This window comes from Eschrichtius robustus, chromosome 1 (genome assembly GCF_028021215.1).
Source record: "Eschrichtius robustus isolate mEscRob2 chromosome 1, mEscRob2.pri, whole genome shotgun sequence".
In the NCBI taxonomy this organism is placed as follows: domain Eukaryota; kingdom Metazoa; phylum Chordata; class Mammalia; order Artiodactyla; family Eschrichtiidae; genus Eschrichtius; species Eschrichtius robustus.
Window position 1 is genome coordinate 189,509,184 of NC_090824.1, and position 21,962 is coordinate 189,531,145.

At 39.6% G+C, this 21,962-nt stretch overlaps 1 protein-coding gene across 5 annotated transcripts in view; it reads right to left on the minus strand.

Moving 5' to 3' along the window:
• Positions 1 to 332: 332 nt before the first annotated feature.
• Positions 333 to 21,962, minus strand: part of ARHGAP21 (Rho GTPase activating protein 21) — a 129,993-nt gene continuing 108,363 nt past the window's right edge. For 3 of the 5 annotated variants that reach the window (XM_068561422.1, XM_068561444.1, XM_068561431.1), the window contains 13 exons: positions 17,388 to 17,672; positions 14,569 to 14,633; positions 14,353 to 14,492; positions 13,529 to 13,671; positions 12,568 to 12,723; positions 12,393 to 12,471; positions 11,278 to 11,351; positions 11,112 to 11,201; positions 9,333 to 9,458; positions 9,093 to 9,134; positions 8,667 to 8,772; positions 6,712 to 6,743; positions 333 to 2,781 (listed from right to left, as the gene is read on the minus strand). In XM_068561422.1, the coding sequence (XP_068417523.1) occupies positions 1,120 to 2,781; positions 6,712 to 6,743; positions 8,667 to 8,772; positions 9,093 to 9,134; positions 9,333 to 9,458; positions 11,112 to 11,201; positions 11,278 to 11,351; positions 12,393 to 12,471; positions 12,568 to 12,723; positions 13,529 to 13,671; positions 14,353 to 14,492; positions 14,569 to 14,633; positions 17,388 to 17,672 (3,000 nt within the window). In that variant the 3' untranslated portion in view covers positions 333 to 1,119. The remainder of the gene's footprint in view (positions 2,782 to 6,711; positions 6,744 to 8,666; positions 8,773 to 9,092; positions 9,135 to 9,332; positions 9,459 to 11,111; positions 11,202 to 11,277; positions 11,352 to 12,392; positions 12,472 to 12,567; positions 12,724 to 13,528; positions 13,672 to 14,352; positions 14,493 to 14,568; positions 14,634 to 17,387; positions 17,673 to 21,962) is intronic. The other 2 variants (XM_068561452.1, XM_068561437.1) reach the window with 1 other exon arrangement.

Here is a 21,962-nt window from a genome sequence, read left to right on the forward strand (position 1 = left end):
TCCGTGTACATGAGTGAAGTTAGGCCAATGGAAACATTTACAAGAGAGCCCTGCCAGACACGGCCAAAAAGAGAGGGGGAATGTACAGAGTAGGTAAATTTTTAAAAGTCAGAACCAGGGACTTCCCTGGCCGTCCAGTGGTTAGGACTCCACGCTTCCACCGCAGCGGGCACAGGTTCAATCCCTGGTCAGGGAACTAAGATCCTGCGTGTCGCACGGCAGCAAAAAATTAAATAAATACATAAATAAATAAATGTCAGAACCAATTAAGGCAGTTATAAATGGATGGCATTTAAATATATATATTAGAATAAGTTTCAAGCCATGCAAAGTTCACCAAAACAATTTTTATTTCCAGTGTTTAATTGGGTATGCACACAGGCATGACACAGGTTTGGATCCATTAAGTCCTCATGCAGAATTATATTCTTCTCCGTAAAGAAGCCAGTTCCATCCAGGTCACTATCTACACACCTATGTTACAACATTTATATCAAATCTGGTATCTGAAGAAAAGATACACATATAATATGTTCATTTAAGTTACGTATTTTACAGAAAGATTAAAAATTCAAGTCACACAAAACTCAAAAACTGTATTAAAAGTTTGAATAGAAAACTCAGAGATCCACCTGGAATGACTAGAGAATGGAAGTTCTGTATCTACCTGTGTTAAAACTGGTAAATGTGATGAAATTTGTTACCAATAAAATGCATTTGTTTACTCAGTGTAAGTTATCTAATTTTAACAATATGGCACCCTAAAAACCAAATGTATTTTTATGATGAGGCACTTTTGTTAGTGACGAAACCAAAAGAACACGTTTGCTGCATACTTATGCCAGCTATTTTCTTCAGTAATCTTGGGTGTATGCACTATGCGGTGAGTCGCAACAAATAACCTTGCTCATTTGTATACAACTATCCAATATATTTTTAAATATATATATATGTTCTTCTGGCTGTAGTAATGCACTGTAAAGCTATTTCACAGTGCAAAATGATGAAACCAGCCCAAATGAAGGCTGCATAATAACAATTCTGGTACAAGAAAATATTTACAGAGTTATGGAACGTGTAACAGTAGCTTTTATTCGCTGGAGTGGGCGTACCCCCAGTTTAAAGACAGGGATGGAACTGTGCTTTGCTGCCTGGGGTTTCGGACAGTTGATGAGGTTGGGCCGTCGCTGCAGAACTGGCGTTTTGGCTCGTGTTCTGGAAGCTTTCTCCATTGATTTGGTCAGGTGACTGTGGTGGTGTGGAAAGAGGGGGCCTGTTAGTTGACGCCAAGGTGCTGGGAGAACTGTCTGCATGGGACTGAGAAGACAGGGCTGGGTCCGTGGTGGGTATGTCTAACGTGCTAAGGCTCTGGGGCTGGGGGTCCCCCGCGTCCCCTCTGCTCAGGTCGGCCGTGCTGGTGCGTAGCCGCTCCCTGGCCAGCCAGTCTGAGATGGACAGGTCCTGGGCTGAGCATTTGGGCTTCAACCGAGTCACAGCTGAGAGTTCGGATTCTCTGTCCCCACTCTGCTCCTGCGCTCTCCAGAAATTCAAAACACTGATTTCAGTAGCATCCCTGTGCCCTCCCAGCGTGTGTCTGCGTTTGATGTTTTTCCTTTTGGCAGGATCGGCGTTGGTTTTTTGAGTTCCTACTCCAAACATGTCATCTGCCGGCGCTTTGGGCCTCAGTTTTAACCGATCAGCTATTTTCGTTTTCCAGGTGGGTTCCTGTTTCTCGGATTCGCTTCTGGCTGGTGGTGTCAGCAAACTCCCCGTTGATTTTCCTTTTTTCATCACCTCGAACACCTTCGTGATGGAAGGGGCTTCCTTCTCATTCTTGGCATCTCCTAGAGTCGCGCTGTCTGACTTGAATCTGGCGGATTTTTTCCTGGACAGAGTGTCACACTCAATCAGCTTATGGGAACTGAAGAGCAGTCTCCGGCTCTCTAAACTCGGCGTTAAACTCCCCTCCGTGCCGCTGACTTCGCTGCCTTCCGAGTTCCGCCGGCTCGTCTTTGTGGCCTCTTGCAGCTTTCCTCGCAGGAGCCTCTCGGAGGCCAGCGCGGCGGGGAAGACGGGGAAGTCGCTCTCGCTGTCCGTCTCCACCGGCCGCCCCTCACTGACCAGCTCGCTCCTCTCGTCGTCGGCGTCGTCGCCCCTGCTCTCGGCCACCGACTGCACTTCGGGGCTCAGCCGGCTGGAGTCGAGGCCGGTCACGGAGGGGGCGGGCGACGTCGCCGGGTCGTCGGCGGTGATGGTGCCGACACTGACCAGAAACTCGCCGACTCTGGCTTCGGGGCTGGTGGATTTCTTGGTGGAAAACCTCGCCAGGGCGCCGGAGTCGGGCCCCGTCTCGTCCGGGTGGGAGGCCTTCTGGGCCGCGAGGGCTCTGGGGCCCTCTTTCAGGATGGCCAGGCGACAGCTCGGGGTGGGCGACCTGCTCTGCTTGGCGCCCTGGGGGGCCGGGGGCTCCGCGCTCTCCCCCCGCAGGGCTCGCTGATCAGCTCTGGCCGCGCTGCCGTCTTTCTTCGCGTGATTCTCTTTGCAAGCCACGGTCCTTTGTTTCCTGCCCGGTGTCTCGCTCTCTTTTTTGGACTCTTCTTTAATACCGTTGTGACCCTGCTCTGCGTTTTCTTTCTTAAAAAACACATTGTCCAGTTCGTCTTCCGAGCTGCTGGGCTGTGCTTTTTCTTTTGGTTTTTTCCTCTTGCGACTGGCGGCCGCGAAGATGGACGACACAAGCAGGTCCCTGCTATACTGATCTTTTCCGGATCCCCAAGAACCCTGGGGGGCAGAGACACGAGACTTTGAACATAAGAACGTTATTGAGTTCATTTTCTGAAAAGGTTCCCCCCGCCCAGCACCAATATTTCTTTTTTTGTGTGATTTCCATTGCTTTGGTGATTATTTTTTTTTTAACTGAAATATAGTTGATTTACAATGTTGTGCCCGTCTCTGCTGTACAGCAAAGTGACTCAGTTATACACATACAGACATTCTTTTTTTTCATATTCTTTTCCATTATGGTTTAGCACAGGAGACTGAATATAGTTCCCTGTGCTGTACAGCAGGACCTTGTTGTTTATCCATCCTGTATATAACATTGAATAGTTTGCATCTGGTCATCCCAAACTCCCACTCCTTCCCTCCCCCTCCCCCAAGTATTTCTTAACCACTAAAGCCAAGTAATAACAGGGTGTAGTTTTTACACCCCCTTTTAACTTGTACCTAAGACAACTTCTTATTTTTATTTAATCTGTCCCATTTCTTGCCTGGTGGTATTTATCTGCCATGTCACAGCTGACTTACACCTGTCTTTCAGGGACACCTTCTGTGCTTGGGGCCCTCTCGCACTCCTATTCTTCTTGACTTCCCTCCATCTACAGACTGTCCCTGCTTCTGCTACCCTCAGAGGATCCTCAGGTTCCTTCCTCTGGAACACGGGTCTCATAAAGAGTCAATATTCCGACAGAGTTGAATATAATATTCTGACACTGGTTAAAATTTTATGACTGGCTTCAATCTTCCAATTACAGCTATCACATGATACAGATACTGTATCAGATAAGCTGATTAAGATAAGGGAGCTCCTGGGTTCTCATTAGTTCAGGCAGGCTGGATCTGCAGAGACTGGCCTTAGGTAAATCAAGTTGGCACTGTCTTCACTGACCTCAAGTAACAAGCAAATCATGAAGTTCAAAAAACATAAGGTCAATTAAAGACCTTAAATCCTTACCAAAGAAACACTGCAGTGCCCTGTATTGAGAAAGTGGCAGTGCGGCCAATTGGCTTTGCGGCCAACTGGCTTTGTCAGCTACGCCTAATAGGTTCTTGATGATGAGTGTTTAAGTGTCATAATGCCTACAGGCTAAGTAAATTCGGGTGGGGGCGGTCAATAAACACTAGCTGGTGTAACACACACCATTTAAGTCAAGCAGGCAGGCAGGAAGTATGCAGAGTAACAGAAACTGAGTAATAGTTTCTCTATTGTCATAAAAATCTTAAGACAAGCTAGAACTACTATACTGAAGTCTTGAAAATTACAGTAAAAATTCAGGCTTTTGTATTAGAAAGGATTCACCAAAATGAAATCACAGATTGATGGAACTTTGTTTTTATAAGTTATAAAGGATTTTATAATTACACAGGACCTTTCTAAGGGTTATTCACATTTAACACATTCTGTTGAAGACCGTAGGGGATGATGGCTGTGACTGAGCTCTGAATTAGAAGACCTGGTGTTCCTTCCCTAGCTTGCAGTGTATGACACTGCGGAAGTGATTCACTTTTAAACACCTCAACTTCATTGCTGATTTAAGTGAGAAGAAATTAGATTATACTATCTTTAAGATTCCCAACGGTTCCCTTTAAAATTCGATGTTTCTGTGATCACTATGTGTTGGAGCAAATGACTATATTATTTTACAACTGAAAAAAATTGTTACAAAGAATTATATCATTTGGACATCCATTATATTATAGGTATAATACAAACACCACCATAATTTACTTAAGATGAAGAGACTGCTATAACCACAGGTTAAGAAATATGCATCTAGTGAGAGGAAAGGAGGGAATTTCAAACAGGTATGAAATATAAAACCTAAAAATCTAAATCTAAAATCTTATATTCTGGCAAAAAGAGGTGGGAAACTGTTCCAAAGTAAAGAAGTCTACGGAGACATGACAACATAACGCAAGGGGCGATCCTTGATTGCATCCTATATACAGGAAAAGAAAAAACAACACACATTATTGGGACAACTGGCGAAATTTGTGTAAAAACTGTACATTAGAAATAATAATGTATTGTACTCATGTGAACTACCAGAATACAATAATTATGCTGTAATTACATAGAAGAATCCCCTTGTTCTTCGGAGATGCACACTGAAGCATTTAGGGGTAAAGTGTTACCATGTCTATAAGTTAACTCTCAAATGACTCAGAAAAAAAAAATTACATATATATCAAGATTTACCAACTGATAAATCTAGGGCAAAAGGTTTGGGTGCTATTATTCCAATAACATTTTTGTAGGCTTAAAATTTTTCAAAATAAAAAGTTGGGGTAAAACAATGGTAAAAATCACAATATAAGTGATAGCGAATGATATATCATTAAATATTTTATGATATTTTCTGCAAAAATTCAATTCTAATTTAGTCATACGTGATCCCATTATGTTTAGAAATGATATATAATGATATGTATGTCTCATTTCCAAATAGAACATTTGAAGAAATTTATTGACAGTTCTACTTGCTACAGTCTCAGAAGAGCAAAGCTGGCACAAACTGAATTAATGAAAAACTTTCTAACTGAATGTCTTAAAAACTACTCAAAAAGTGCACTTTGGTGGTGGTGTCAACAGAACACAAATTATGTAAACAAAAATGGATTATAAAAACAAAATTAGGGACTTCCCTGGTAGTGCGGTGGTTAAGAATCCGCCTGCCAACGCAGGGGACACGGCTTCGAGCCCTGGTCCAGGAAGATCCCACGTGCCGCAGTGCAACTAAGCCCGTGCGCCACAACTACTGAGCCTGCGCTCTAGAGCCCGCGAGCTACAACTACTGAGGCCCGTGTGCCTAGAGCCCGTGCTCCGCAACAAGAGAAGCCACCACAATGAGAAGCCCACACACCGCAACGGAGAGTAGTCCCCGCTCGCCGCAACTAGAGAAAGCCCGCAAGCAGCAACGAAGACCCAATGCAGCCATAAATAAATAAATAAATAATTTATTAAAACCAAAACAAAATTAGTGATCTTGTTGAAAAGAAGGCAAGAATATATATTTTCATAAAAAATGTATAATAATAATAAAGTCTATATTACTACTGAAATGTTTACAGAATGAAATAAAATGTTTGGGATTTGCTTCCAAATAGTCCCGAGGGACTTCCCTGGTGGTCCAGTAGTTAAGACTCTGAGCTTCTACTGTAGGGGACACGGGTTCCATCCCTGGTAGGGGAACTAAGATCCCACCTGCTGCGAGGCCAAAAAAAAAAAAAAAAAAAAAAAAAAAAGTCACGAGGAGGAGGAAAGTGGGTGGGTGCAGATGAGACAAACTTGGCCATGTGTTAATTGTTGAGGGTGGATAATAAGGGCTCATTATATTATTCTCTCTACTTTTGCATATGTTAGAAAATTTTCACATTAAGAATGGGGGGGGGGGGCTTCTCTGGTGGCGCAGTGGTTAAGAATCTGCCTGCCAATGCAGGGGACATGGGTTCGAGCCCTGGTCTGGGAAGATCTCACATGCCGCGGAGCAACTAGGCCCGTGAGCCACAACTACTGAGCCTGTGCGTCTGCAGCCTGTGCTCCGCAACAGGAGAGGCTGCGACAGTAAGAGGCCCGCGCACCGCAATAAAGAGTGGCCCCCACTCGCCGCAACTGGAGAAAGCCCTCGCACAGAAACGAAGACCCAACACAGCCAAAAATAAATAAATTAATTAATTTAAAAAAAAAAGAATGACGGGGTAAATGCCTACTTCTTTGAATTATGCTAAACTACACTGAGATAAATCCAACACCCCACCTCACAATCCAGTATTCCTCTATCATATTCAATTTTAAGCATTAATTTTTCCCTTTATAAGACTCTGTTGGCCTGTCATCAGACACAGACAGGGGTGCATCTGCATACGAATCATAACGATCAACCACAAAGCAATTCCCCTCTAAAATATTCCAAACTGTACAAAACAACTTACCTTAGATTTTGTTGAGTCACTAGTAGCTGAATCTGTGAGAAGTTAAAGAAAACATGGTCAGTATTGGTCAGATTCTTTACTGCTTTCAACAAACAATGCAAAACTTATGGAAAAGACAGGCACAGAACAAAATGTGAAAGCAAAACTCAAAAACAATAGAACACAGTGGATAGTCAGAGCTCACAAAGATGCAAGCTGCACCACAGAAAGCCACCGCCATGAAAGGATGCTGTGAATTGTAGGCAGAATCAGCTCAATGATAGGTATGGCAAAGGAGCCCTGTGCTAAACAAAACAGAAACACTAGTGTTTATTAAATTTGCTAAGTATTAAATCTAGCAGTAAAGCAGCTCGAAGACCTTTTGAAGAATTGCACTATGTACCACATCCTGTATCTGAAACTGATACACAATGTAGAACGTTTAGGATTGTTGGTTGCCCTCGCTACAAATTGAGATGCTCAGACTCAGTGTTTTTATGTTGATTTTTGTCAGACTGTCCATGTTAAATTTTAGAAGCATATACTGTGTGCGTAAGGATGCATTAGGATAACCCTGCTTCTGGGTCACTCTGACGTTACGTTAAATCATGCTGATCTCTGTGCTTTGGACCCCGGTTTAGCATCTGTGCAGTCAGGGATCCTTTTGACTAGTTAATTTGCTACCAGTTTTCCAATTATTTATTCACAAATGCTATTATGGAAATGGAAAAATGGAGAGCATCATTTTACTGTCTGGCAAAAACTCAGATTATACAAGTATAAAGAGGGTAGGAAGGGGCTAGCACTCTTCAGGACGACACCAATTTGGAAATTTTCTCTTTCAACTTCAGGGAAATGGATTTTCAGAACTAATGAGCTGAGCCCCATGCCACGCCCCTTTCAACACATGGCTCAATGCTTTATGACTTTAAGAACTGGTAGACCATACCATGCTATTTCTCCTCACGGTCTGCTTCAGAAATAACAAGAAACAGCAGAAAAACTTTTAAGAAAGTAGTAGTGATCTGTTTCCAATAACCGTAAGAGAAAGTGTACACCACAGATCAGCTCGGTTTGCGTTTACAGGAAGCGGGGGCTTCTGCAGACAAGGCAGCTACAGTGCGGACAGCAGTCCTCCTTCTTCCTACAGTTCCAGCTGTCCGTCAGGGACACCACGGAATCCACTAGCGACATTACCGCGCGATAGACTCCTCCCATCTCGCCTGTGCAACATCAGTACAGATGTGCCTGTGTCAGTAAGTGCTGGAAAGAGAACCCTTTAGGACTACAACGAGAACTAGAGACAAAGGGAGAACACGGTGTAAAACATGCTAGGTTAGTGCAACAGTTTGGCAGGAGAAAATCTGCATCGAAAGAGCCTATTAGAACTGATACTTCACCGAACGTTAGGGTGGCAACAGAAGACAGAAGAAAATGTCAGAGAGGTTGTCTTTTACGGTGACCTCTGTAGTGACAAGATAATAGACTGCATTTATGGGAATGGTGCCCATGAGCATTTTACATATTTAACTGGCTGCTTTTTCAACAGAACGCCCAGCTCAAGAGTGACAACTACTCATACAGTCTAGACCACACTTTCTGCCATCACAGCAACCACATACTCAGTAGCGTGTATCTGTTTTACCTTGTGATGACTATTACATGGAAACTGTGAATTAAAAAAAAAAAAAAAAAGAACAAAACAGTGGTTTGCATGCTCATTTTCCCTCATATTTCCTTTCTGACAAGCATTACAACTCCATGCACTGCCAATGGCATTACAGTCACTGGAAGATAATTCAGATCAATCAGAAAAGGAAGACTACATTTTTTTTTATTAGTGGAAAGGGAAAAAAAGGAGAAGAAAAGGAAAAAAAAAAATCATAGTGAATTGTTACTTATGATTGATTTGCTCTTTCATGTTATAAGAATTTAGCTTTTAACCTAGAGATCAATACTGCCCAGGCAAGAGTTACCTGATACATCTCCAGGGGAGACGCCTGTCCTTCCAATGTTGGTGAGTAAATGATCTATGTTTGGCACTGGCTGGGAGTCTACTGTGTTTTCCTCCTGCACTGTTGTCTATGGTTAATAAACAAAGATCTCTTCATCATCTCTTCAAAGATACTTTCTTTAAAATTCAAACAACATTTAGTAAAAGACACATTACTGAGTGGAGGACATATGCTTAATTTTTTACATTATTTGCATATAATTAATTACCAAATAAGTATCATACTTGGATTTTCATTAGATCAGAAACTGAGGCGCTATAGACCTGCTTTCGGGGTGCAAAGCAGACAATAGCATACAAAGCAGGAAGGTGACACAGTTGTAGGATCAGGATCTTGTGTGTCCCAAATGAGAAGAACAGAGTACAAACGCTGACGGACAATACTTACAAGAGGTTCTTCAGCACCTTCTTCTGTGAAAAACCAGTCATGCTAAAATTTAAAATAAAAAAGGTGAAAAAGAGAAATTAAATAACCCCCTACAGAGATCTATATTTTGGAGGACAGCACAGAAAAAAAGGTAATTCTCTTAGGGAAAAAAAAAAAAAAAATTATAACCAAATTCTGCCCTACCGACTATCAGCTGCTCACGAAAAAGAATTTTCTCGATGAGCCGAAGCCTGGACTTACGTGCTGGATAAGTGTCTCTACGATCTTGTACTGGTCTGGCATGTGAGTGACCATGTGCGTCATGTTATCCTCAGAGGTCCTCACGAGAGTTGGACCAAACACTATGGCTAGGTTTCTTGGTTCCATCTGCAACAGAGGATGATATTAGAAAATATCACAACTTTTCTTAAGAAAGTAGGCTTAAATTCCCATTGCCTGTTTGGCATTTTACTTCTGAAAGACTCCTTTGATGAAAAAGAATTCAAAGAATGGCTGACTGATGTGTGTAAAAAAAAATAATGCTTCAGGGTTAGAGTTTCCATAAACTGATCTATATGTAAATTCTTTTTCTTGCTTTAATGACAGCATACAATACTTAATTGGCATTCGTTTTTTCCAGGAAGTCTTTGATTGAAAACAATTGATCTGGTTCAAAACTAGTATTACAGGGAATTCCCTGGCAGTCCAGTAGTTAGGGCTCCACGCTTCCACTGCAGGGGGCACAGGTTCGATCCCTGGTCAGGGAACTGAGACCCCACAAGCCGTGCACCTCGGCCAAAAATAAGTATTAACAAAGTTGGATCAACTGACAAAAATATTAAAATCAAAGGGAATAAAACTTGCAAAAGAATAGGGAAAACCTCTCCCCTCAAAAACTAAACAAATGGAAAGAGATACATAAAAATTTCCAAATTTGCCTGAGTAGTACATTAAGATCATGAATATGTAAAACCTAATGTCTGAAAATATTCTTTTGACAAAATTTTTACTTCAACCAAGACTTCCAAAGCTTGTTGCTTATCCTTGTACCAATGAACACCTCAGTATTACATGCCTATATGTTTGTATGTTTCCTTCCATGATAGTTTGTACTCCTGTTTAAGTACCTGATTGTCAAAGGTGCGAATCTTTTGTTTTTCTTTGTTATATCTTATAAGTGTCTGGTGTAATTTTTTGACCTTAGGATTTGATTAAAATATTAAATAACCAATCCCAAAAACATACTAGAGGGTAAAAAACCATTGTGGAACTCAAAAAAAAAAAAAAAAAATCAAACTGGTCTTGGGATCCACACCAAAAATTTAGTTTCCATCCATCACCAGAGTTGATCCCCCTTACCCTTTCACCCTCCCCTGCACCCCTGCCCCTCCCCCTCTGGTAACCACTCCTCTGTTCTCTGTATCTATGTGTTGTTTTTGTTTGGTTTGTTCATTTATTTTGTGTGTGGTTTTTTTTTTATTCCATGTGAGTAAAATCATACAATATTCATCCAAAAGATATTTCTTTAAACCAATCAGGAAAAGCTACACGTGAACAGACTACTAGATAATACGAAGGAACAATAAATTTTGGTGTGTTTGATAAAGGTAATATGGTGGTGTGAAAACAAAACCAAAAAAAAGTATCTGCTAAATCTAAATGAAACAAAACAAAAAAAGAAAATGTCTGTTGTTTTTCACTGTATACCATTTGATACATTTTTACCGTTGTTTGTGCAAATATTGCCCATTCAAAATATTAATATACAGTTGAAAAATAAAAGAAGTAAAATTTCTGACTTTTTCATTTTTCTTGCTGGATAAACATAAAAGAAAATGTCTTGAAAAAACAACAGTTCATATTTTGGGGATCTTTTGCTTTTAGTAGTAATCTTTAGAGGGACGTGATCACCAGTATGATGTATTTTAGAGCTTTTGTTTAATTATAACCTATTTTTGACTATTTCGCATGAAGCAGTGAAGTACATCTTTTCAACTAAAGCCACTGAAAGTACATCTCTTCAATAAACAGTTTACACACCTTATTTTTTTCTGAATTTTCTGCCACTGTCTTCAGATGAGCCGAAAGAAACTTGAGTGTTTCATAATGATGTTCGGGCAAATCATGAATCTGAAACATATTATTTCATGATGGATTTAAATGCTGAACTTTTGTTGTACCTCCAAAAATATAAAATAATACCTACTAGTCTTTTTAATGTTTTCAGACGATCTAGAGGATCTTCCTTACGATTGGCTTCAATAAAGTCGGCATATTTATCTGACAACAGTAAGAACAAAAAAAACCAAATTCATCTTAAATTGTTTAGGTAAGCTGTAATCTAGTTTCCCTTTAAGGTTCAATTTCAAACCACAATTAAAAAGAAAAAAACAGTAGGGAGGACCCCAAATAGCCTTTGAAATGTTGTCCTAAAACTACTATAGGGGCTTCCCTGGTGGCACAGTGGTTAAGAATCCACCTGCCAATGCAGGGGACACGGGTTCGAGCCCTGATCCAGGAAGATCCCACAGGCCATGGAGCAACCAAGCCCGTGGGCCACAGCTACTGAGCCTGCGCTCTACAGCCCATGAGCCACAACTACTAAGCCCGTGTGCCACAACTACTGAAGCCCGCGTGCCTAGAGCCCGTGCTCTGCAACAAGAGAAGCCACCGCAATGAGAAGCCCGCACACCACAACGAAGAGTAGCCCCCGCTCGCTGCAACTAGAGAAAGTCCACGCAGCAATGAAGACCCAACGCAGCCATAAATAAATTTATTAAAAAAATAAATAAGTAAAATAAAACTACTATAGTTTTTAATGACTCCCCTAGGCCTTATCAAACAAAGGAAATTCCCTAAAATGTGAGTTCTCTGAGGGTACATCCTGTATTTACACAGTCTGTCCACTTTCTCTCCCCGCACTGCAACATCTACTACAAGGTCTTATCTAAGTCAAATAGTTGGTTTGGCTGAAAAAATGCTTTTCTACTAATTGTACCTTATTATGACTTAGGCTTTTCACTGAGAACAATAATAACATATTTTCAACTCAGCTGTAAACATGAATGAACAGGATAATATACATTTTTACTGAACTTTAACAACGTTTTATAAACTGTTTTTCACTGAAATGTATCAGGAGGAAAAAACAATCCAAATGACAAAAAATAGGACATGATTATGCTTTGTATACAAATAAGAACAAAACCTCCTGTTTCTTTTGACAAAAATATTTTCCCCTGGTTCAATTTAATATGCTGTGGTTTCCCAACAATGTAATGTTCAACTGTTGCATCGGTGTCTTTGGTGGGGTTAACTCACCATTTGTGAAAAGTGGTTCAGGGAGTTTTCTGAAGAAGGATTTTAGTAAACTGCTTATCACATTCAAATCTCGCCATTTCTAGGTATGCAAAATAAAAATACAGTATGTTTGTAGTCAATACCACAAAGGAAGAAAACACAGACCAGTTATTCAAATAGAAATACACAAACTTACATCGTCTTGTATATCAATATCAGCCATTCCCTTGTTGAGTTCCTCTTGCATACTTGAGATTGCTGCATTGTTTCCAGGAACTCTATAAATACCTGTATATTCAAGACCTCTTTCTTCAACTAATTTGCAACATATGTCAACTATTAATGGAATATACTGCAAAACAAGAAATAAACATTTTATTTAACACAGCATGAATGTTTATCTTCAGTTAGTAGATACATATCGTAGTTACAAGGCCCTTTTCATCCAAAAGGAAACAGTATATAAATTGCTGTTATTTGATATAGAGAAAATAAAGAATATAAACATTGGAGAACTGGGAAGAGATAAAACCAGCAAGAGATAGTTGAGTCAGTGGAAAAGAGAATGAATAGGTCAAGACTGAAAGAGGAGGACCCACAGGGACATAATAGTCTAAAGAAGAAACAAGAGCAAGTAGGGAGAATGTGGAAACAGTTCAGTGGAATAAAAGAAGGGGGGCAGGGGCAGAGGAGGGGGAAAGAATAACATCCATCCACTCATGATATGAATCCTAACGTGGGCACTGTAAACACACACACCCACCCACACACACACACCCACACACACACACACATTTATATTTATCACACTTTCTTAATCAGATTCTTGTTCCCATCCTTCTTTTAAAATGCTGAAAGCAGAAACACACATGACTTGAAAATGACTTCTTACCGATCGTTTCAGATACATTCCTAGCAGTTGAATAATTATTCTATTTCAGAGTCAACACATTAGAAAAAAGCATTATAGATAAAATTACTCCATACACCCGTACAGGTCAGACATGCTTAGAGAAACTAAGGTCTGTTAAGAAGAGGAAAATACTCAACAGATGGACAGATACTCCTTGTGATCTGCACAGCTGTGTACACGGGTCCTGTTATGACTACGGTTGAATTAATGGCTTTAGGAAATCTGGCTGGCTGGTGTCTCTTACCCGATTAGTATGAGCTGGTGGGCAGTCATCCAGTCTGACCCCGAACGTTCCTGTAGCAGTAGGCTTTTTTTCAAATGTCTTTCTCATAATACTTGGAATGCCTTTTCTCCATGTGCCTTTGTCTTTTGGGGGACTAGTGTCATCTTTTGATCGTTATTCAAAAGAAAATGACATAAAGAAAAGAAAATAGAAACAAGAGTGTTTAAATCATGACTTTAAAGATCCTTTATCAATATTTATATAAATCAGAGTCCTGTACTATAAATAACATATCCTTTATCTATCAAACATACTCTATTCTATTCTCTTCCTAATATAGCACTCCTTTCAACCCTCCATATAATTTAGTACGAATCAATTATGTTTCTTCACCCTTTGACAATCTGTACCATGATTTTCTTTAAAACAGTCAAGACAATAGAATTGATGTGACATCTTTAGAGTGAGATTTTAGCAAAAGGAAACATAATGGTTTTATTTCAAAATGAAAGCACCTGGATCCTCTGCATTTATCAAATTGGTAGTTTTTGACATAGACGTATGTGTTGTATTTTCCTTCACTTGATCTTTATTATAAGAACTGGTATCTTGGACCCCAGCTTAAGGGAAAGGCCCCACCAGCCTGGACCAGGCCCCCAGTGATCTCTGGGTTAGCTTACCCTGAGCTGAGGTCCGCAGAAAACGCACAGAAAAACATGAAAACACCTTTAAAATCCCAATTTTATTAAAAAAAAAAATTTTTTTTTTTTTTACTTAGGTATAGTTGGTTTACTACAAACCCAATTTTAAATCCTAGATTTATCTAGGAATGCTGGTATCAGTACCTTTACTGAGAAGCTTCCTTTCTGACTCTTCCTTGGGGGAGTGTGGACTTTGAGTCCGAGGCTCTGCTTTAGCACCAAGTAGAGTCTGCCGGATGCTGAGACTCTGGCGAGGGGTCTTTGGCAACTGCTCTGCTTTGCTGCTGAAAGAAAGGAACATTTCTGACCAAGTACGTATTTTACATCCCAATTAACCTGCAGGCATGGTGGGATTCTCACCTCATCAGACTGTTGTATTCTTTTATTCTTCGACTAATCAGATCCCTGTTAGTAACTCCAGTGTCCTACAGAATAAATAGAAGGTACAATTAGAAAGTCAATTCTAAACTCCCTAAATAGGGATCCTACTCTTTTTGGGGGGCAGGGGGGAGCTCTATATTGTACTGCTTTGCTTATTCAATACAGACTCCACGGAGTTGTTTTAAAAGCTCTATTCAAATCATGACCTAACATCACTAAGTGACAAATGTTCAAGTGCCTCCGCCACTGCCAAGAGTTTTCTGTTTATTTTCTGTACCCCAGCAACACCTAGACTCGTACCAGCAAGTAGCCAGTGTTCAAACTTACTGAATTGATCTGGCGTTTTTAATAAATGACTGGGAAGCAGTGAGCCAGTTTTTTCTGTCACTAATACCAGAAAGAATGATCAGCGTTTCAAAATAATACAGTTGGATAAAAGATGGAATACTGCCAAAATGTGTTAATGATTAATTGATAGGAACAGTGAGATTGAGGGTCAATTAGTATCAGAAGTGGCAGTTATATTTTGAGAAGAAAAAAGCTCAAAACTGGTTTTTTTAACCTCAACAGGTTAACCTCAATAATATGCTACACGGAAAGAAAACTCAGAGTTGACCATAAGGGGATAATTTTTTTTTTCCCTATTGGTTCCAATTATAAATTGACATGTGTCCGCAAATATTTTTTTTACTTGTCTCGTTTTGGTCATAGTGAACGTTACAATTTACAAAGAATACAGGCTTTGTAAATTCTCGAATTCAAATGGATTCTTCTCATTTACCAACTGAAAGAGGATATGGTTAAGATCTAGAATAAGACTGCTTGACAATTCTGAGCCATGTGACCCTGGGGAAATTACTTAACTTCTCTTTGCCACAAAGTTCCCTTGTTTGAAACATGGTGATGATAATAATAAGATGCATTCATATGGTTGCTGAGATTAACTGATATAAAATGCTTAAAAGAGTGACTGCCATATGGTATATGCTCGGTGAATTATTACTCTCTTAGCTATAAAACTCGGTGAAAATACCCGTGTCTTAGAATCAGATGATAGTAATGATGCTATAATGGCTGACATGAAGTACACGTTCATGACCTACCAGGCACTGGCCTGCGTTCTTCATAAGCATCACTTCATTCAATTTCTAAAAAAGCCCTATGTCTCAAAGATGAAGTCATCTACTGCCCAGCAGGACGCCTGGCATAGAGCAGGGGCTGATCAAACAGGAACTCCTTTGAACTGCTACCTAAAGCTGAAATCTACACCCAAGTTGTGATTCTCCCTGTTTACTTTGCCAAAACTCAGGTCTGATGTCTCTTTATAGCGGTGGTTGTAGAAAAAGGGCTGTATTGATATGGATCTGGTATTCGTTGTTCACGACAAACAAGGTAGAGTGTAAACTGTCAGACGAGAAAAATTACAGGCGTTTTCCTATGGTCTAAGTTTTCATGACTTGAATTGGATATAATGGAAATGACAGAATTCGAGAACATAATTTGCATAACTTCATGGTTAATGTAGGTGTTCCTGCATACTGTAATGGGAAAGTAGGGGGAAAGAACCTTGTGGGGGTTTTTTTGTCATGACAACAGGCACACAAAGGAGAATAACGTCTAAGAAAAACTGTGTTGATATGAAAAAGGCACGCTTGAGCAAAATCTAAACTTAATCATTGCTGAATCTGCTCTGTAAAGTTTAGTTACGTACACTTAAAAAAAAAAATCTTCACTACTGAAACTTCTGCTGTAAAAAATATCTTGATGGTTGTGAGTCAGAAACTCTCCTTATTAAAAAGAAAAAGTGGCTTATGATTTCTGATAGTACAAGTTTTCTTAGAAACCAATTACTGTATTACAGTAGGCTATATTATATTCTTGCCTGCATAATTTCATTAACAAGAATCATGCTATCAGTGTCTCTGCATTTACACAGCAATTTGTTTGGAGAAGCATTTTCACTGTAACTTAAGCCCACAACAACCCCGGTTTTGACACAAAGGAACAGATCTGGAATTGTTCAGTCATAAAGGTAATGACCAGGACTAGGAACCTAGGTCACTGCTCAGTGGTTCACTGCTTCTGAGAAAGTATGCAGAACATATGAATAATCTGTTTTTCTAGGTCAGTAATGGTGATTTTCCCAGTAAGTGAAAATAATATAAAATAGGTACACTTGAGGTTTCCCTTTTTTTTGGCTGCGCCGTGTGGCTGGTGGAATCTTAGTTCCTCAACCAGGGATTGATCCTGTGCCCTTGGCAGTGAAAGCATGGAGTCCTAACCACTGAACTGCCAGGGAAGTCCCTGAATTTTCCTTCTGATCAACTATTTTTTTTCTTTAATTTACTTATTTCATTTATTTATTTTTGGCTGAGCTGGGTCTTTGTTGCTGCGTGTGGGCTTCCTCTAGTTGCTGCAAGCAGGGGCTACTCTTCGTTGTGGTGCAGGAGCTTCTCATTGCAGTGGCTTCTCTTGTCGCGGAGCACGGGCTCTAGGCACACGGGCTCAGTAGTTGTGGCTCGTGGGCTCTAGAGCACAGGCTCAGTAGTTGTGGCACATGGGCTGAGCTGCTCCGCGGCATGTGGGATCTTCCTGGACCAGGGCTTGAACCCGTGTCCCCTGCATTGGCAGGCGGATTCTTAACCACTGCGCCATCAGGGAAGCCCTGATCAACTATTTTTAAGTGAAGATAGCACATTATAATTTTTTTAAAATGATGTATCAGATTCTTTCAGTCTTCTTTAAAAAGAAAATGTTGTGACAGCGTCGGTTTTATCAACGTCATTTTGGACACTAACCTCCTCATTTAAGTTGCTGCTCTCCTGGATGCTCTTGATCCAGGCTAGCATGTCGTCCCTGTCTTCAGCCTGAAACAGGCACTCGCAGTCGGATGTGGTGAGTCGAAAGACATTTTTCCTCTTGGTCTCGCTGTAAGAGATGTCTATTAAGCAAGCGTTAACACTGATGGGCTGTTCCTCTTCAGACGGAGTCGTCTGTTCTCGTTTATCTTTGTACAGGTACAGCGAATGGCCCCGAAGTACAACATACATCTGCTTCCATGGTCGAATACTTCCACCGACTCGCTGGAGAACATGAGACAGATCAGGCATACTCAACACTTGGCTAAATCTTAGTGACAGGACAGATGCATCTAGCAACACTGTTAACACGCTTAAATGTATACCCAACGCGGCAGGTGCCTGCTTTACGTCAATATATATTTGTTAGCGGAGGAAAGACAAAAAGTGTGGAACGTAAACCAAGTTGGGTAATGTATTCCTATCACAATCAAGGGCAGTGAAATCTCAACTTTAATTGGGTTGAGAAAATAAGATGAACAAAGTTCATTAGGATAAAGCGAGTGTAGCAAAATATATAAAAAATGCTAAGGGAATAGAAAATAAGGAAAAAGGTCAGTCAGAAAAATCTTTTGAGTGAAAGCAAGGCTTAAGACAAGTCTTAGATCACACAAATGACAAACACTGCAAAAGGTAATCCCAAAAGGATATGTACACGTAATGAATTTAGTTAACAAAAATGATCAACTTTACACAGTCAAGCAACAACATGCAAGATGGGTTTTCTAAAAAAAAACTTGATACTCTTTTGATAGTATTAAAGTTTTCTTATAAATTAAGCTGCCCAAATATTGTAGAAAACTTTCTGGCGAAGTTTTTCTTATATTGTTATCTTCTTAATGAAGCACATATTGATATTGATATTCATTTAAATACCTCTATATTTACAAAATAAGGGGAAATAATAAAATTATTATAAAGGCAACTTGAAACTCTGCAAGCCAGAAGGGAGTGGCAGGACATATTTAAAGTGATGAAAGGGAAAAACCTACAACCAAGATTACTCTACCCAGCAAGGATCTCATTCAGATTCGACGGACAAATTAAAACCTTTACAGACAAGCAGAAGTTAAGAGAATTCAGCACCACCAAACCAGCTCTACAACAAATGCTAAAGGAACTTCTCTAGGCAGGAAACATAAGAGAAGGAAAAGACTTACAATAACAAACCCAAAACAATTAAGAAAATGGTAATAGGAACACACATATCGATAACTACCTTAAATGTAAATGGATTAAATGCTCCAACCAAAAGACACAGACTGGCTGAATGGACACAAAAACAATATCCGTATATATGTTGTGTACAAGAGACCCACTTCAGACCTAGGTACACACACAGACTGAAAGTGAGGGGATGGAAAAAGATATTCCATGCAAATGGAAATCAAAAGAAAGCTGGAGTAGCAATTCTCATATCAGACAAAATAGACTTTAAAATAAAGACTATTACAAGAGACAAAGAAGGACACTACATGATGATCAGGGGATCAATCCAAGAAGAAGAAATAACAATTGTAAACATTTATGCACCCAACATAGGAGCACCGCAATACATAAGGCAAACGTTAACAGCCATAAAAGGGGAAATCGAAGGTAACACAATCATAGTAGGGGACTTTAACACCCCACTTTCACCAATGGACAGATCATCCAAAATGAAAATAAGTAAGGAAACAAAAGCTTTAAATGATACATCAAACAAGATGGACTTAATTGATATTTACAGGACATTCCATCCAAAAACAGTAGATTATACTTTTTTCTCCACTGCTCATGGAACATTCTCCAGGATAGATCATATCTTGGGTCACAAATCAAGCCTTGGTAAATTTAAGAGAATTGAAATCGTATCAAGAATCTTTTCCGACCACAACGCTATGAGACTAGATATCAATTACAGGAAAAAATCTGTAAAAAACACAAACACACGGAGGCTAAACAATACACTACTAAATAACTAAGAGATCACTGAAGAAATCAAAAAATACCTAAAAACAAATGAAAATGAAAACACGATGACCCAAAACCTATGGGATGCAGCAAAAGCAGTCCTAAGAGGGAAGTTTATAGCAATACAATCCTACCTCAAGAAACAAGAAACATCTCAAATAAAAAACCTAACCTTACACCTAAAGCAATTAGAGAAAGAAGAACAAAAAAACTGCAAAGTGAGCAGAAGAAATCATAAAGATCAGATCAGAAATAAATGAAAAAGAAATGAAGGAAACGACAGCAAAGATCAATAAAACTAAAAGCTGGTTCTTTGAGAAGATAAACAAAACTGATAAACCATTAGCCAGACTCATCAAGAAAAAACGGGAGAAGACTCAAATCAACAGAATTAGAAATGATAAAGCAGAAGTAACTGACACTGCAGAAGTACAAAGGATCATGAGAGATTACTACAAACAACTCTATGCCAATAAAATGGACAACCTGGAAGAAATGGACAAATTCTTAAAAAAGCACAACCTTCCGAGACTGAACCAGGAAGAAATAGAAAATATGAATGGACGAATCACGAGCACTGAAATTGAAACTGTGATTAAAAATCTTCCAACAAACAACAGCCCAGGACCAGATGGCCATCTATCAAAGATTTAGAGAAGAGCTAACACCTGTCCTTCCCAGACTATTCCAAAATATAGCAGAGGGGGGAACATTGCCAAACTCATTCTACGAGGCCACCGTCACCCTGATACCAAAACCAAAGATGTCACAAAAAAAGAAAACTACAGGCCAATATCACTGATGAACACAGATGCAAAAATCCTCAACAAAATACTAGCAAACAGAATCCAACAGCACATTAAAAGTATCATACACCATGATCAAACGGGGTTTATCCCAGGAATGCAGGGACTCTTCAATATATACAATATCAATCAGTGTGACAAACAATATTAACAGATTGAAGGAGAAAAACCATATGATCATCTCAATAGATGCAGAAAAAACTTCTGACAAAATTCAACATCCATTTATGATAAAAACCCTCCCGAAAGTAGGCATAGAGGGAACTTACCTCAACATAATAAAGGCCATATATGACAAGTCCACAGCCAACATCGTTCTCAATGGTGAAAAACTGAAACCATTTCCACTGAAATCAGGAACAAGACAAGGTTGCCCACTCTCACCACTATTATTCAACATAGTTTTGGAAGTGTTAGCCACAGCAATCAGAGAAGGAAAAGAAATAAAAGGAATCCAAATCAGAAAAGAAGGAGTAAAACTGTCACTGTTTGCGGATGACATGATACTACACACAGAGAATCCTAAAGATGCTACCAGAAAACTACTAGAGCTAATCAATGAATTTGGTAAAGTAGCAGGATACAAAATTAATGCACAGAAATCTCTTGCATTCCTATACGCTAATGATGAAAAATCTGAAAGAGAAATTAAGGAAACACTCCCATTTACCACTGCAAAAAAAGAATAAAATACCTAGGAATAAACCTACCTAAAGAGACAAAAGACCTGTATGCAGAAAACTATTAAGACACTGAAGAAAGAAATTAAAGATGAAACAAACAGATGGAGAGATATACCATATTCTTGGATTGGAAGAATCAACATTGTGAAAATGACTATAGTACTCAAAGCAATCTACAGATTCAATGCAATCCCTATCAAACTACCAATGGCATTTTTCACAGAACTAGAACAAAAAAATCTCACAATTTGTATGGAAATACAAAAGACCCCGAATAGCCAACGCAATCTTGAGGGAAAAAAAATGGAGCTGGAGGAATCAGGCTCCCTGACTTCAGACTATACTAAAAAGCTACAGTAATCAAGACAGTATGGTACTGGCACAAAAACAGAACTATAGATCAATGGAACAGGATAGAAAGCCCAGAGATAAACCCACGCCCATATGGTCACCTTATCTTTGATAAAGGCTGCAAGAATATACAATGGAGAAAAGACAGCCTCTTCAATAAGTGGTGCTGGGAAAACTGGACAGCTGCATGTAAAAGAATGATATTAAAACACCCCCTAACACCATACAGAAAAATAAACTCAAAATGGATTAAAGACCTAAATGTAAGGCCAGACACCATCAAACTCTTAGAGGAAAACACAGGCAGAACACTCCATGACATAAATCACAGCAAGATCCTTTTTGATCCACCTCCTAGAGAAATGGAAATAAAACCAAAAATAAACAAATGGGACCTAATGAAACTTAAAAGCTTTTGCACAGCAAAGGAAACCATAAACAAGACAAAAAGACAATCCTCAGAATGGGAGAAAATATTTGCAAACGAAGCAACTGACAAAGGATTCATCTCCAAAATATACAAGCAGCTCATGCAGCTCAATATCAAAAAAAACAAACAACCCAGTCCAAAACTGGGCAGAATATCTAAATAGACATTTCTCCAGAGAAGATATACAAATTGTCAACAAACACATGAAAGGATGCTCAACATCACTAATCATTAGAGAAATGCAAATCAAAACTACAATGAGGTATCACCTCACACCAGTCAGAATGGTCAT